This window comes from Silurus aristotelis, assembly GCF_946808225.1.
Source record: "Silurus aristotelis genome assembly, chromosome: 23".
Lineage (NCBI taxonomy): Eukaryota > Metazoa > Chordata > Actinopteri > Siluriformes > Siluridae > Silurus > Silurus aristotelis.
The window spans coordinates 13,562,277-13,580,210 of record NC_139596.1 but is presented as its reverse complement, the minus strand read 5'-3'; the positions used below and the strand labels follow the sequence as shown (position 1 = coordinate 13,580,210).

The window sequence follows — 17,934 nt, the reverse complement described above, 5'->3', positions numbered from 1 at the left end:
AACCAATCAATCAACCTACCAACCAATCAACTAAACCAACCAACCAAGCAAACCAACCAATCAACTAAACCAACCAAGCATCTAAACCAACCAAGCAACCTACCAACCAAGCAACCAAACAACCACCAATTCAACCAACCAATTAAGAAACCTTGCAACTAAAAGAACACCCAGTTACCAACCTGTCAACCACTCAACCAACAAACCCATCAAATGACGACAGATGGTGATCATCCCTTGAGTTCCAGAAATGCTTTGAATCTATACCAAGATGTACTGGTGTATCAGATCATGACAGGTTTTACAAACAAACATGGACCTTATTTTCTGTCATCACAAAATAAGCTCATACAAAAAAAAAAAAAGAAAAGAAAGAAAAAAGAAAGTATTTGGTCTACATTAAAAATGAATTTTGTAAATTGTATTAAATGTGTACAGTGTCACATTCAGAATCAGTGTACAGTCAGAATCAAACACATCACGCTTTTACCCAAAGTAACACATTTATTTCTTTTTTTTTTTTTAAAAGGTACAATGCAAGGAACAGAGGTAAACGTTAAGGTTATGAGCTTTGGCATTCGAAGTATTTGGACTCACAATCTTTTGATTACTAGCATATAGACTGAACCATTAGACTCACCTATCACCTTTCACCTCCCACTCCACACAGCTCCACCAAAGTTCTCATTCCAAAGGCTTGCTTAAATGACACAAACTTTTCTCGGCTCACCCGCACACGACCCCTGTTTCTTATATTGCTTTTGCATCCCTGAGGCTGCCCATGCCATGACTTGGGGGATGTTCCGCATTAGACCAAAAGAATAGGAGTGACGAGGACCGCCTGGCTGTATTTTTCAAAGCTCCAGCAAACTTGATTTATTTATTTTTTTATTTATTTTTGTACCCGCTCTTAAATGAGCTGTGCTACCAGAAAAGTCGTTGGGGATAAAGAGGGCATTAGCAGAAGTTAAAGTGGATAAGGGAGGCATTAACAGAAGTTGTGAAAAAGTTGATGATGGATTGTGGTGAGGATTGAGAGATTGGGGTTTGGGCGGGTGGGGGGGTGGGGGGTAGGGAAGCAGACCCAATAACTGCAACATGATTGCTTTTGGATTCTAATGTCATTTTTTGTCACATTGTTATAACAAATCTGACAATATGACAACATACTTATTCCCTTGTTCCTTTCGGTTTAATCAGGCTGCAAGGGCTGAGAGATAAAGAGGCTATAAATATCTTTATTTATATTTCTACCCCTCTTTCTCTCTTGCATGTCAGTCTGGATGGATGATTATTCTGATGCAGAAGTTGATCCCAGCAGCTGTCTAGTGGGCACCTCGTTTGTTTTAATACAAGTGTTTTTGTGTATATGTGTGTGTGATCATGTCAGCTCTCCGGTGCTTTATTAATGGGTTCCAAAGGGACCGAGAGAAGCCGTGGAGCAGTGTATGGAAAAAGGCTGCATGAATGCATGGAGAGCTTCTTTAGCCCACTAGAACCATGAGCTGCAAAATAAACCTCAACAATAACAACAAGCGGAGCTCTGCCTGTTCCATTATCATATGCACTGACATACATATTGCATTATACATCGAATATGTGAAGGTTTATCCAGCTGCTTCAGATACTACGTGTCCCCAAGTGAATTCAGCAAGACGTAGAGGCAAGGAGCTCCCGCATGTGGATGCAGCCTCCATCTAATGACGCTTTTCAACCAAACAATGCTCGGTGTCTCTATGAAGCACTTAATAAAGCATCCTGTAAAGCTCTGTGGACTGAGTGACACAGTGAAAGCAGTCATACATGGTAACACTGATTGTAAATGGACACATAAACCATATAAAGGCTCTGATTACGTCTAAAGTAGTTGATCAATTTGAAAGCTTTATGGTTGTATTAATAAGTATTTATTTGACTGATGCTTTATAAAAAGCAAGTTACAGCTGTATAAGGATACAATTCAGATACAAAGTTAGGTTAATAAATGCTTAGTGCCTCGTATAACAATCTGATGGTGGGCTGCTATAAAGGTTCCCAGTTTCTGCAGAATTGTTTTCCTTTACACTTCTTTTTTTGGCCTTGAGTTAAGGATTTTATATTTTGCATACATATTTGTAGTGGACAAATGAGCCTGGGTGCCCAGGACATAATGCATAAATGGTATTGATTTATATATTTACTGATTTCCAACAGACTTGCAGAGTTATTTGACTGTTGATGTAAAGATTCCCAGGATCTCTTAACTTATTAAAACAAAAAAAACTACTTTTGCTAAATAAAATGAATTACTTGTTTAAATAAATATTCTGCATTCTTTATAAAGTACTTCAACCAATGCCCACTACCTTGCCCTAATTTTGTTATGTTTAAGCCTGATATTATAATCATTCTAATAGTTTTTCTCCTCTTTAATCTACATTCAAAACCCCCATAATGATAAAGTTAATACAGAATTCTAGAAATGTCTGTGAGTGGAAAAAAAAAAAAATAATTATAATAATTTAAATATCACGTATATAAGTATTCAGACCCTTTGCAACAACACCTGAAAATGAGCTTAGATGCCTCTTAATTTTCTTGATCGTTGCTGAGATGTTTCTTCACCTTGATTAGGGTCTACCTGTGGAAAGGGTTATTGATTGGACATAATTTGTAAAGGCACACACCTCATTATATAAGGCCCCACAGCTGACAATGCATATCAGAGCAAAAAGATTAATTGTAAAAAAATATATACATTTGTAGTATCAGGCTGCAACATTATTATTATTTTTTTTTTTTTTAAACTAAAGGGCGTTTGAATACTTTCTGAATGCACTGTATATAATGTGTACTAGCAAAATACACCGAACATGAAGATGCTAGCTGGACTCAATTATAGTGTTTTCTATTTTAATTTGTCGTGTTATTAGAGGCATTATCAGGAAAGGTTACAGATGTTGCTCCACACAGAGGTTTAAACATTTTGAAATTTTCTATATCATGTATGAGTGCACATAATCACTTTTGAGTTAGTCACACAGTGCTATGTAGTGTTCTGTACACAGTGTTAATGCTGCTTCAGTAAAAAAAAAAAAAGGTTTTGTATTATATTACAATAGATTTAACAATAGTAGTTTGTTAATATATATATATATATATATATATATATATATATATATATATATATATATATATATATATATATATATATATATACACAGTACAGACCAAAAGTTTGGACACACCTTCTCATTCAAAGAGTTTTCTTTATTTTCATGACTATGAAAATTGTAGATTCACACTGAAGGCATCAAAACTATGAATTAACACATGTGGAATTATATATGGAATTATATACATAACAAAAAAGTGTGAAACAACTGCAAAATGTCATATTCTAGGTTCTTCAAAGTAGCCACCTTTTGCTTTGATTACTGCTTTGCACACTCTTGGCATTCTCTTGATGAGCTTCAAGAGGTAGTCACCTGAAATGGTCTTCCAACAGTCTTGAAGGAGTTCCCCGAGAGATGCTTGGCACTTGTTGGTATATATATATATATATATATATATATATATATATATATATATATATATATATATATATATATATATATATATATATATATATATAGAGAGAGAGAGAGAGAGAGAGAGAGAGAGAGAGAGAGAAAGAGAGAGAGAGAGAGAGAGAGAGAGAGATATGTACTAGATTTGTTGTGTAGCTCTACCACTATCTGAACACAGAATTGCCTTTACAAATTGAAAAATTAGTCGAACTAGAACTTCAACCCCCATTGTGATGAAGAATAACGTGCCTCTTTATCAGTCTTTTGTCTCTCTATCCTTTTGGCATAGTACTACAATATTTGGCTTGAGCTTCACCAGCTCTACCCTTGAGCTCAGGGGTCGCCTGCTTTGTCGACACTAACTCACACTTAGCCCTGGCATCTCACCTTCATGTTTAATAGCCTGCTGTCGTGCTGGCTTGTCTTGTTCTCATACAGCCATAGCCTTGCTATTTATTGGCCCATCCATTAATGGCTTATTAAACTAGCACTTTCATTGCTAACTCTAAGTAGCCTGTGTGGGAAAAAGATGGCCTGGGCACTGGAGGCGTAATGGGGGTTATTACAACACGTTGATAGAGAGGAGGTGGCCACCGTGCTAAAAGCAGTCAGTCGTGTCATTTACAGTCGAGGGAAGACAAGCCAGTGCCATGCCAGGGGTCAAAGAAAGGGCACGGATCTAAAATAAGGTATAAAGAAAGCAGCAATATAACCCGCCAGGAGGATGGTACACAAGGAAAGTGCTTGTCTAAGGAAAGTGTTTGTTATGGACCATGATGAGAAAAGAGTGCAGAGCATGTGAATCATTAATTTATTAGTTCTGTCGTTTAACAAAACGATGTTATAGTTAGCAGCAGTATTAGCTGGAGAGGTATCAGCAGCTATGCTGTTAGTGTTGATATTAATCAATTGATATTAATAATTACACAGACTAAAGAAGGGGGTTTGATTAAATCAGTGGAGCAGAAAAATTAGTTGGAAGTGAAAAATTGGACAGAAAAGAACCAACGCTAAGGATTCTGTGGTGAAGTTTCTATTCTATGCAGATAAATTTATTCTGCTGTCCCCAAAATGATAAAAATATATAAATTGTGCATAAATGGCAAATGATTCAACCACAATAAATCAGGCATTGTGGTCTTCCAGAATAAAAGCAACTAATCCTGTCAAATTTTCACATAGCATCATTGCCTTACTTTGATGTACCTCTAGGCCTGTAGGCTGCTTTGACCCTGCCATTCAAACACTTTCAAATATGGCAGAACACTCTATGGAATCCAATCCAAATACCACAAAACATCAATACTCATATTACTCTGGCTAAAACTTTACAGTTCAACACTCAAGCAAATACGTCTTTACAGAAGCAAAATATGAGCCCCATTAATCAACAATGTGGTTATATCAACAAATCATGTCCTCAATAAATAGAGATTCTGTAAAACTCACATAGCTCACCCATCAACTGCCTTCTTCATTATTTGCCAAATATCTGCATAACCACACCACTCACCTAAACACCAAGTCAAACATCCTCTAAAAACATCTATACAGACAACCTATTAAACATCCCACCCAGACCATTTCAAACACCCATTTAACGTGTAGCCAAACACCCAAACACCCTCCATACTTCCAGCCAAAAACATAACCAAACATTCATTCACCAAGAAACACCTGCCCACACAACCAACCAATCCTTTTAATCACCAAATCAGACACTCACTCAACCAGCCAAATACTCACTGAAACAAAACACAAAACCCCACCTAAATACTCACCCACCCAAACACTCACTCTACCAAAGACTCACCCAAACACATGCCTGCCTATCCAAACACCCAACTAGCCAAACAGCCAGCCAAATACTCACCCATCCAAACACCCAAACAGCCAGCCAAATACTTACCCATCCAAACACCCACCTATATACTTACTTAGCCAAACACCCACACAAATTCGCACCCATCCAAATACCCTCCCAAACACCCAAACAGCCAGCCAAATACTCATCCATCCAAACACCCACCTAAATACTTACTTAGCCAAACACCCACACAAATTCGCACCCATCCAAATACCCTCCCAAACACCCACCCAGCCAAACACCCACTCAAACACATGCCCTCCCATTCAAACACCCAAATACTTATTAAAACATTCACCAAGCCAATTACTTGCCCATACACCCAGACAGACCCACACCCAATCTCCTGCCCAAACATACGCAATAAAGAAAGAAAGAAAGAAAGAAAGAAAGAAAGAAAGAAAGAAAGAAAGAAAGAAAGAAAGAAAGAAAGAAAGAAACCTGGGGACAGTGAACAAGTAACTGAAAAGAAAGAAAGCAAGAAAGAAAGCAAGAAAGCAAGAAAGAAAGAAAGAAAGCAAGAAAGAAAGAAAGAAAGAAAGAAAAAAAAGAAAGAAAGAAAGAAAGAAAGAAAGAAAGAAAGAAAGGTGTTTTATATTCGTCACATGTACATTACAGTACAGCAAAAAATTATTGCTTCATATATTCCAGTGATGTTTGAAAGCTGGAGTCAGAGTACAGGGTCAGCCATGATACGGCACCCCTAGAGTGCAGAGGTTTAAGGGCCTTGCTCAAGGGCCCCAAGAGTGACGGCCCCCAAAGCTTTAACCACTGAGTGTACACGTTCCCACCCATCAAAACAACCATTCAAACACCCACCTACTCAAAGATAGAAGTAATAATGATAACTTGCATCAATGAGATATAACATTATAACATTATGACCAGTGAAGTGAATAACACTGGCTCCACTGATTTAATCACACCACCTTCTTTAATCTCTGTAATTATTAATACAATTAATTAATATCAACACTAACAGCATAGCTGCTAATACCTCTCCAGCTAATACTGCTGCTAACTATAACCGGGTTTTTTACGGCTCGGCTGGCAGCTACATTCATATCCAGTGTTCATAATAAAAGAAACGGTTTCCTTTGGGACAATTATAATGCTAATCCAGTACATTTCATGTATCTAAACATTTATTTTAAATATATGACCTTTTTGAAGGACATCTTTCTTATTTCAATAAATGTTTATTTAATTGTATTTATTACTCTTATTGCTGGTCTATAAAACTGCTTGTTTGCTTTTGTGACAGTGGAAATAGAAAGTCGGGCCAATAAAGCACACGTTGAACTTGAATTTGATAAAAAAAAAGAAGAAAGACAGACGGACAGAGAAAGAGAATGTATGTGTATGTATGAGTGAGTCGTTGAGAGAGAAAGACAGACAGACAGACAGAGAGAGAGAGAGAGAGAGAGAGAGAGAGAGAGAGAGAGAGAGAGAGAGAGAGAGAGAGAGAGAGAGAGAGAGAGAGAGAGAGAGGTGTAGCATTAAAAATAGCACCAGAAAAGAGGGAGAGTGCATATGGGGGGGAAAAAAGGGAAAAGCAACATGGGGAGGGAAGGAAATCCCCAAACAGTTGTTATTGATTCCAGTGTTTACGGCCGGATAGTTTAGTGCCGTTTACAAAACAGAACAGATGCAGTCGGCGAGCAAAAAGGTAAACAATTGCTGTGTGGCTGACTGCCAAATCCCCGGCCTGGTGTATTAAACTGACGCTGAAGTGCTTTTCCCCTTTGGGTTGCACTTACTGCCACTTCATCTCCACACACTCAGTCTGCTGTTCGCTCCTTTCATTCACTATCACAGAAACACCCATATAAACACACACACACACACACACACACACACACACACACACACACACACACACACACACACACACACACACACACCCACATACACACATACCTAGTCCCAGATCATGTTGTCTGGCTACACCATGTTCTGCTCAGACCCATGGGGCCCTGCTCTACCTAGCTGGCCCATTAGTGTGGTGAATTGCATGCGTCTGACACGGGTACTAAATGTAATTATTAAATGCCTTTCACCAAATGATGCCCGGTCCTTTGGGAAATAGGCAATCATGCAATAATTTAGCCAGTGATTTTATTTCCTTTCCTCCTCTCAAACCCATTCACTCTCTCCAGCTACATCAGTCACACCTGACATCGTGCAAGCAATGTACTGGTCCATCAGAGCCACTGGGATCAAAAAAAAAAAAAAAAATGTATTTGACAGTTTCAAATACTATAAAGCGAAATACAAAAGGACTTACGTATTAGGGATCAACATCAAAACTGCTGCCACATGAATACAAATGGCGGTCATTCTTACTGCGCAGCACTGTGTTTTTCATGATGGAGGGGACGCAATGTCTTTGTGATCGATATATAAAAGATGTTTGTGTACACAATACAGTGATGGACATCTCAGTTTAGTAGTTAATGTCCAGCGACCAGTTCCGGTCATTTCATTTCATTGGTCGAATAGCAAACAATAGAGTTCAGGCCTTTTCAATTGACTTCAAATGTGAAAGCTTGTCAGATGAAGACAGAAAGGGAAAAAGGAAGCCATTTTCACTGCACGCACCTTTAATAGGAATGTACAAATCATTGGCAGCTAGCACAGTATGAGCCTGGCTATTTCAAGATCTATTTCCACGAACTGAGCAAAAATGAGCCGTTTTGTTTCCGAAATGTCACTTATGAAATATTAATTTAATTCACTGTTGGGTTAAAGCAATATCATATATGTAATTGTGTGATTATAGCGAATATTCACAACTATGATTAGCTACGGTACTAAACCTGTGAATTATACGTCTTGTGGAATATACTATATACTATAGTCATAAATACGCCTGAACTCAGCAGTAGAATGTTTAATCATATTTTTTTTCCACTCTGAAACTTTAAGAATAGTTTAAGCCCCGCCCACTCATGTCATGTGGTATATCCCCAAGAAGCTTTTCTGCTATTTTCTGCTAGTTTTATATCATTTCTGCTAGTTTTATATCATAGCTATTTATATATCAGTTCATCTCTCGTTATTATATATAAACATATAAAGTCTAATACTGACACAGTTCTCACTGCAATGAAAACACAGAAAAATACATTTATAAAAAAAAAAAACCTTTATTTGTGAATCTATTAACAAAATTTCTGAATAATAAAAATTAAAAAAATTCTTACATTTGACACTTTTCACCAAATGTGAAGTGGATTTATGATCGAGTTTCCACTGAAATATCATACCAACCTTTTTAATAGCACTGTGCAGGATTTCTTTATTAATGCAATATGCAATAAACAGAGATAAGGAATAAAGGACTTATCTCATTATCCAATCTTTTATTTTTTTAAATAAAGAATGAAAATGTATGCATATTTATTTATTTATTGTCACCCCCCCTCACCCCTCCAAACAAACACACACACACACACACACACACACACACACACACACACACACACACACACACACACACACACACACACACACCAAAATCTCTTTGCACTACAATAGTTTTACTGGATTATTTCACTGAAAAAAAAAGAAAAAAAAAGAAAACGTTCTTCATATGAAAAGACTCATAGTCAAGTTTTTACCAGTACCATTACATAAACCATTATAGCATGTCATATAAAATAGGCTATGGTGGGCCTTTGCCTTGAGCAAGCCACATGCCAAGTAAAGATGCCAAGTAAAGCCGGATTGAGAGAGACTTAGGAGAAAACAAGAAGAGTTCAATCCAGGACAGAAGAATGATCTGAGAAAGAGGAAAAAATGTATGTTAGTAGTATAACTACTTGTGTTCTTGTTTAAGCCAAACAATGTATAAGAAAGGAGAAGAAGAAGAATAAAAAAGAACACTGACAAGTTTATCATCCAGTCGGATTCAACGGCAGAATTCTCCACTGACTCTGACTGACAGGACAACAAAGCCTGCTCAGCATGTCGGAGGCAAAGATCCACGCAGATGCAGATGTTAACAGTGGCACCAGGGGAATCTGGCAGCTTCCATATCAAAGCTGGTTCTGCCTCTGCCTATCCTGCCCCTTTAGCACAGAAACGCTGCTCTAGTGGCATGGAATAAACAGAACGTACACACAGACACACATACACACACTTTTTGAGCGCTGTGGGTTCAGCTTGTGCCCTTTGGGCAATGCTGTTGTATTGTTGTTGTTATTGTTGTTAAGGTCGAGGCCTGATTTCAGAGCCCTGGGCCTTCGGTAGACCTTTTACACAATCCCTAATGGTTAAGGTTGAATTATTTGTCATGTGTACATTTGAGCTAAGGCTGTTGTAGTTCACGTTGACACATACAGAATCGAGTCTTTTGGAATTAATTACATGATGTGCGCGGTTCTATAATGATAATAATAATAATAATAGTGAGAATAAAAATAATACAAATGGTTGTTGGACCATAATATTTGTGTTTTTTTTAACATCCCATTCCACATTTACTCCCAATTTGCTGTTAAAATCACCTGCCATCTTCTGAGAACATATTTCCTAAATTTTAGAGTGTGCTTGTGCAGGTTTGTGCTCATTCAAACACAAGGGTGTTAGTAAAGGCAGGTACTGATGTAGGCTGAGGAGGTCTGGGGTGCAGTCAGCGTTCACATTCATCCCAAAGATTTTCAGTAGGGTTGAGGTCAAGGATCTATAGCATGGTTCTTAAGATCTTCCACTCCAAAGCATGCAAAGAATATCTCACAGTAACAGGTATTTTAAATAGAGATCATTTGAATTTGGAGATCATCTTCCAATATACTGAATTGAAATTTGATTACATTTGACCTTAGATTCTTCCATGTTAAGATACATGATGCAACTAAAATATCACACAATCATTGAATTTTAATTACCAGGTATCTCTAATGTTCCTTCCTTCCTTTTTTCTTTTCTTTTTTTAAATCGGTGTTGTGGGTCACTTGACCTGTTGGATCTGCTGAATCTATTATTGTGTTCATTAGGGTTGAGGGTCAGAGCTCTATAGCAGGTCACTCAAGATCTTCCACTCCAAACCATGTAAAGCATGAAACTGGCTTTGTACACAAGGGGTTTTGTCATGCTGGAACAGGTTTTCGGTCTCCTAGTTCAAGTGAAGGGAACATGTAATGCTACCACATCCACAGACATCCTACACAACTGTGTGCCTGCAGCTTTGTGGAAACAGATTGGGAAAGAACTACACATGGCTGGAAAAGCAAGAAGTCCCAATACTTTTGCTGTGTAGTGTATTTCCGAGAGTCTTGATTGATTTTCTATCACAGCATGGCATTGACAGTAGTGCCAGCTGCAAGCGCTTTATTATGTCATCATTTCCATAGCAACAACGTCGACACAGGCTTGCAGAGTGAATACTCATACGCAGATTAAACGTGTGTATAAATGTTGATTTTACATTTATATTGGAAATGTCAGAGCTTTTGTAACAAGTTTGTAACAAGCTGTTCCCTTTGAGCTTTCCGAACCAAGACAACGTTCTGTTTCTCAGCAGCATGACAAGCTGCATTGCTTTCATCTTATTTAATTTAAGAGAAAGAAAAGAAGAAGGCGGGCGAGGGAATGACAGTGTATAGCTGATATACGTGATGAGAGGAACTTATTTGTTCTGAAGATGATTTACGTTGCATTAGCAGTAACTCTAAATGGATAAAATGTATGATGTGTCATTCTTTCATTAATAAGAACTGCTACTGTCAGGTACATTGCTATGGCATATAAGCTAATAAAGTGTAATAAAGCTGTTATTACAAAATAATTGATTTTAGGGTGGATGCATTATTACGACAACAGATCATTGGTTTAAATCAAATCAATTTTTTTCAATTATTTCAATGATTCGATTATTTAAAATGTTTAAATCTCATATCGATCTTATTTCTCTAAATAAAAAAAAATCATGCCATTTTGATATAAAGAATAATCAAAAAAAGTCTATTCACTCCACTTTAATATTATTAATATTATTGTATAGCGATAGTATAAGGATAATATTATTGTATAGCACTTTGAACAATGGACACTGTCCCATAGCAGCTTTAAAGAATTAAATAGATGACAAATATGTTTTACATTTATAAATTAGTAGCTAAGTTTATCCCTAGAGATCAAGACAGTGGCATGAATGGGAAGGAAAAACTCCTTGAGATGGTATGGGAATGAAACCTTAGGAGGAACCTGACTCATTCTCATCTGGTTGTCATTGATTGTCCATTTATTATAGTCCCATCATTGTTCACTGATGGGGATTTTAAGTGTCAAACTGTTCATGGTAATTGCAGTCCTAAGCCATTGTAGTTGCCTCTTTATGTTAGTTACAGTTCCAATCCATCTTCATTGTTCTTAAGTTTAACCCTCAACAGTAAACTCATGGATCTTTATTTGTGAGATCTAATCACAAATTTCATCATCACAGAGAATAAGCAGTATGTTTTTAATCTAATGTCATGTAATGAGGCAGATGGAAGGTAGGGTTACCTATGTTTAATTCCAACACCACCGAGATACCACTCTTGGCCATTGAGTATGGCCCTTAACCTTTAAATGCTCACTGGTATGACTAAGATAATTGTATTTGCCTCTGGATAAAAGCGTCTGCCAAATGCGATTAATAGAAATGCAATGGAAATGGAAAGCCAAAGAGTAAAGTGCATGGTGTGACTAAAAATATGTGCTCATTACCAGCAAAACAGGAAACAGGTATGTGTAATCAGTGACATGTAACTATGTCATATAATTAAGAAATGGAAGTGAAGTGGCTGCTGGAAAACGTAGTAAATGGTCCATAATCCTGACAGTGAAACAGATGCACCGAAAACTCTCCGTCATTCGAAAATACACTTCTTGGTACAATTTGCATAGTTGCATTCTTAAACCAAGTCTACTATTTTCCACTCTGTATCTTAATGTGATCATGAAAATGTTTATGCATGAGGCCCTCGGTTCATGCATTGCCCGAAGCGCAGTCCACCTGGACCACAGCGGAGGTTGGCAGCTTTGCGGTGTTGTGATATCTAATGCCTCAACCTTACCATACCATGAAAGAGTGAAAAAATTAGGGTTAGTAGTGACGGTTTCCAAGCAATAGTTATGCTGCCATAGCGAGTCTTGCCGGAGTCCCAAACTGCACAGTGTCCTTAAGTTTTAAACAACAATAAGGATACTTAATAACCCATATTTCTCTTTCCCTCTCTCGGTCAAGTTAAACATGCTCCTGAAGTACCAATGATCACTGTTCCTGTCCCACTCCTCTCCTCGGATCTGCCCACTTTGTGCCTCTGGATGGTCTTCTTTTCGTTCGGAGGCTCCAGTGCAGCTGGAGATGGTTTCACATCAACGGCCTGGGGATCCATGAAATTACGGAGTAACACAAGAGCTTTTGAGGATTTGGATTTGGACTGTATTTAATGTAAACAGTCTGTTTTAATGACTCAGGACTTTAGGTTGCATTTGATCATCAGTGCACACCTCAACATCGTTTATCTGTAATAAACGGGCATTCGGTGCCACACAGACGAGGATGGGTTCCCTCTTGAGTCTGGTTCCTCTCAAGAGTTCTTACTTATGCCATCTCAGGGAGATTTTCCTTGCCACAGTCTCCACCCGCTCACGACAAATGTCCATTGTTAAAAACGCAGTACAAATAATACTGAATGGAATTGAAATTACTTAATACAATCGTACACCTTTTTCTTCCCTTAAGGCCTGCATGTAGTCATGAATCAACTTTTATTCCAATCCTACTACCAAGTAGAAAACCTTTAATGCAAAAAATGTCCTGGGTAAAAAAAAATTAATCGAGAAACCGAACTCAACCGGAATAAGTCAAGACAAGCTTTTGATCATTTTTCCTTCTATTTTGAAACACAAACATTTGATACCAGACAACTGGAGCTATGCAGCATGTTGTAATATACTGGAGGTTTCTTACCCAGAAAATTGAGGGTTCTCCGGTTATTACACGGACACAGTGAAATGAATTTCCCATTTCTCATTCAAATAAGTCCCACTTGTTTTAGAAGATCCAAATAATCAATTGTTATGACAGTAAACAGTATAAACAGAGCATGAGAAAAAATTATCTTTTATTTTTTTTAAAATTGTGCAACTGGAAGTTTCTGACACAAAAAACAAATTCCTTGTAAGTGCAAACATACTTTATAAATAATGTTCTTTCTGATCCTGATTCTGATTTCCGATTCTGATACAGCATCATGTATAAACTCAGAAAGTGAGACGGATATAATTTACGGTAGTAAAACTTTATGAAAATGAATAAACACTGTACAGGGGCATGCGAGAGACTGCAATGTGCTCTCTGCACCATCGTGAGGGGATTTTAGAGAGTAAAAAGTAAAATGTAAAAAATCAGCAGTATATAAATGTAAATTGGATTCAACTTTCTAAAGATAAAAAAATTATGTTCAATACACCTGTTTATGGAAAGGAATCGCACCTAAACAAAGACCATCATGGAGACCAAAAAAGCTATTAAAAACAGTTCTAGAAAAAAATAAATTAGGGTTATGGTTATTTAAAAATATTCTAGACTTTAGAATTAATTCATGGGGAAAAAATATTTCTTTATATTTTAGATTTTTGCATATTTATTTGACCAATGTTTGCTCATCAGCAACCAAAATTCAGTGAGCAAAATGGTAGTGTGACAGTTAGAAAAAAAATTTTTTTAAATGATGATTGACTTTTGATTTGTAAACACTTTGTCAATTTATGTAGTGTTTGTTCAATATCAGGACCTATTTTGTGTAGATGCATGACAAACTGTAAACCCAATTCCAGGGATTAACACTAAAAAAATGTGGAACAGTCTAGGGGGCCAATACTTATGCACTAGCGCTTTTTTTTTTTTTATTCCAATTTACCTGTTAGTATATTTTTTTTTTCAATAGAGAGCTATTTAGTTCTCTGTATAAATGATTTATTTTACCTGCAGGTTTAAGCACACACACACACACACACACACACACACACACACACACACACACACACACACACACACACTCCCCTCCTGCCCCCATCCATGTCTCCTGCAAACGCACTGAGGTGTGGTAGTATGGCTTTAAAGTGCCCCATTGTTCCAGATCAGTCGAGCCGTACATCAGACTCTGCGGTCCAGTCTTCACCCCATTACTTCCAGGAAGAAGGGAAGCAAAAGGGGGTTGAGAGAACATAAAGAAAGAGGGACGACAGCAAAGCAATGGAGAAAAGAGAAGCACAAAGGTCTCTGGCGTCCACATCTGATGAAAGAGGGAAGGAACAACATCCGTCTCTCTTTTTCAGATGCAGGGGTTAAAAGAAGCTGCCATCTCGGGCGCATGAAAAGCTGTTAAATGCTTCAGTGCCTTGACAGCATGGCATGCCAGGAAGTGCGACGTTCTCCCCTGGGACCCTTGCCGAGCCACTGCTTCATTCTCGGCTATGCTCCTGCCCGCAAAATGTGCTGAATGAATAAAAGCTTAATAATAACACCTTGGCACACAAAGACTGCAAAGTTCAAAAGGTTTTAAGAGCTGAACGAACGGAGAGAGAGAGAGAAAAAAACAGGTCTGGTATGTCAATAAGGTCACCCGCATTGCTTGATGAGCATAATGGTTAGCATGCTACTTAATGCAGAAGGTTCGGTATTAGCGCTTTTCGAAAGTACTCTGCAAATGGTGTGATCACTAGTCAGCAAGTAGGTAAATGACTGTGAACAGCGCTCATTAAAATTCTCTAATAGTACAATAACAATTGTAGCCATTAAACAGTGCCTGAAGGCAGGTGTCATAATCTAGCATTTACATTCAGCATACAGTCACGAATGGCTACAGCCGAGGAAAGTGGCATAGGTGTGCGCATGCATTACATGCTCGCTGCGTCCACATTAGTAGCTATTCCGCCTCTGGTGATTTATTTTAAGGATTGTTGGGCTGACTGTAGAACCTGAAGTGCTCGACCATTAAATGGCCCCAACGTTGTGGTAAAAGTGAATAGATTAAAAAGAGAGGAAAATCATCCAGGGAGATACCATCTTTAAGATTCCTGGGTTTTAAATGCGAAGATTATAGTATATGATTTAAAAGAAAAGGCACAAGATGGGTTTCCTAAGAACAATTTACTTAACTGGGGTGGTCTAAAAGAATATACATTTGCCTAGCAAATGGTTAGCTGGTATCCTGTTGGGGTATTGCAAAAAAATACAAAATCTTTTGAGTGATGTATCTAAATCTGAGGTAAAGAGACGGAAAAACTTTTAAGGTTTAGGTCACGCCGACTTCTGTGGTGGTGGACGAAGTACACAAACCATCGATTTGAGTTAAAGTAGAGATACAGTAGGTAAAATATGACTCCAGTAAAAGAAAACGTGCTCCCTTTAAACTTTCACTTGAGTCAAAGTAGAAAAGTACTTGCCTTCAAATGTACTTAAACATTCAGTGTACTATGATTTATTATGGCTATAATGTTGTTGTTTTATTTTTATCACAAGACTCTTTTTTTAATCAACTTATGTGAAAAAACTCTAATGTTGCTCTCAGCACATTAATCGAATTTCCTCTCAAAATGTTCTGCTGGCTGTTGTAGAGATGCTGAACTGTATGTTGGTGATAAGTAGACGCCAATCAAAACAAGTTCAAAACACGTGTGCACGACTCTGATTGGTCGCTTGCTGTGTGTTTGACCAGTTAATTTTATATCCACTCATAAATAAAAAAGACTGATTTCACAAAATGTGTTTGAGTAATAGATATTTGACTTTGAAATGTAGTGAAGAGTGATGTAGTGTACAGTAACGAGTTACATTTCCTTCCTTACTGTCCACCACTGCTAAAAAGATCATGATAATTTCATTGCATTGCATTACAGATAAAAGGGTGTAACTGACACATTTAATATTCAACCCAAATCCTCTTGTACAATGTAGAAACCTACACACCAAATCTTAACCCCTTTTTAAGCCAAATTTATCACCACACTCAATAAAATATACTATAGCACATATCACAAAAAGCAGAAAAGACACTGACCTACTGCTGCCTTCTTACTCAAGCTTCTCCTTCCCTTTCCTCCTGGTGCACTGCTGTCCCTCAACACCTCCATCTCCATCTCCTTCTCCAGAAGCAAACCCAGCTCCTTCGCCAGCGTCCACAGGTAGGCCTGGTTCACAAAGCACAGAATGCAATGTGGCTCGAACGTGCCACTCAGGACGTGAATGTCCTCGGCCAGCATGTCACAGAAGGCAGGACAGACAGCCTGGAATCCAGCAGCCAACCTTTGAAAGCCGCTTTCTCCATCTGGACATCGTATTTGGTTTTTCCTGAGAAGCCCCAGAACCGTTTTGCTCCGGAGGGCCTGGTACTTCTCCAGAACCTCGGTTTCAGTGTACAGGAAGCAGAGCTGCTGCACGAGAAATGCTGCTCTTTGAGGGACTCCAGAGCAGTCCGTGGATAACTTGTCGAGCAGGTGGCGCCGCAACAAGAGTCGGATGTCATCCCAGGTTTCTTGGACCCCCAGAGCAGTGTCATCTTGAACAGAGCAAAAGGGAGCCATGGACGTCTGGCTCAGTTCAGATAACGAGTTAGTGGTGGGGAACGCCACTCCGCACTGAGAGGAGATGTTCAACAGCAGCTGGAGAACTGCCTCTGTGGAAGCGTCCTCTGTCTTCAGAACGTGTTGCTGTTAAAAGATGGAAGACATTTGGCACGTCTGGAAACTAAGATGGAGAAAACTATTTCGATATTTAGGATGTGTCCATGGGATTTTGAGAAACGACTGACTGACTGATACCAGTGTAGGATTTGCTCAGGATGTCCATAAACTAGATAGCAATACAAACTTCCTATACAATACAAAGAAAAAGAAAAACACACACTAGCATCCGACTAGCATCAATTCAAATTCAGAAGAGCCTTCATTTCTTAAGCTTCTGTTCTTCTCTGAATCATATTAAAAAACATAAAATAGTAATTTATTATTTTTTTAAACAGCATTCTGTTTTTATAGAAAGAACAGTGGTTATGAAGAACCATTATGGTTAAATTAAATTAAGGGTTTCATACATTATCCTCTTTATACGAGGTGGTGTCAAAGTTTTGAGACTAGTTTTGTAACACGCCAACAGATGGCAGCACAAGTCCGCACGCACAGTCACAGGGAGCGCCGACCTTCATAAGAACTGTGCAACTGGTGCTATTTTGTCCACATGTGTACCCTGTCTGGCAGAAAACAACATGGTCTCACTTCCACACCCATCCTATTCGGCAGATTTGTCTCTTGAGAACTTTGCCCTCTTCCCGAAGATAAAGATCCAGTTGAAAGGACGTTATGACACCACTGCAGACCAGCGTGAATAGCAGAAGGAAGACTTCCAGGACAAATTCCAGAAGTGGCAGGAACCCTGGGAGTGCTGTATTGCTGTGCAATGGAACTATTTTTAAGGTGATCATGTGTAAACCTGGATAAATAAAGTACTTTCTAGTAAACAGAGCT

At 38.2% G+C, this 17,934-nt stretch overlaps 1 protein-coding gene across 4 annotated transcripts in view; it reads right to left on the bottom strand.

Moving 5' to 3' along the window:
• kiaa0825 (KIAA0825 ortholog) overlaps positions 1–17,934 on the bottom strand; it is a 145,420-nt gene that overhangs the window by 110,457 nt on the left and 17,029 nt on the right. For all 4 annotated transcript variants that reach the window (XM_083527612.1, XM_083527614.1, XM_083527613.1 and 1 more), the window contains one exon: positions 16,473–17,121. In XM_083527612.1, the coding sequence (XP_083383738.1) occupies positions 16,473–17,121 (649 nt within the window). The remainder of the gene's footprint in view (positions 1–16,472; positions 17,122–17,934) is intronic.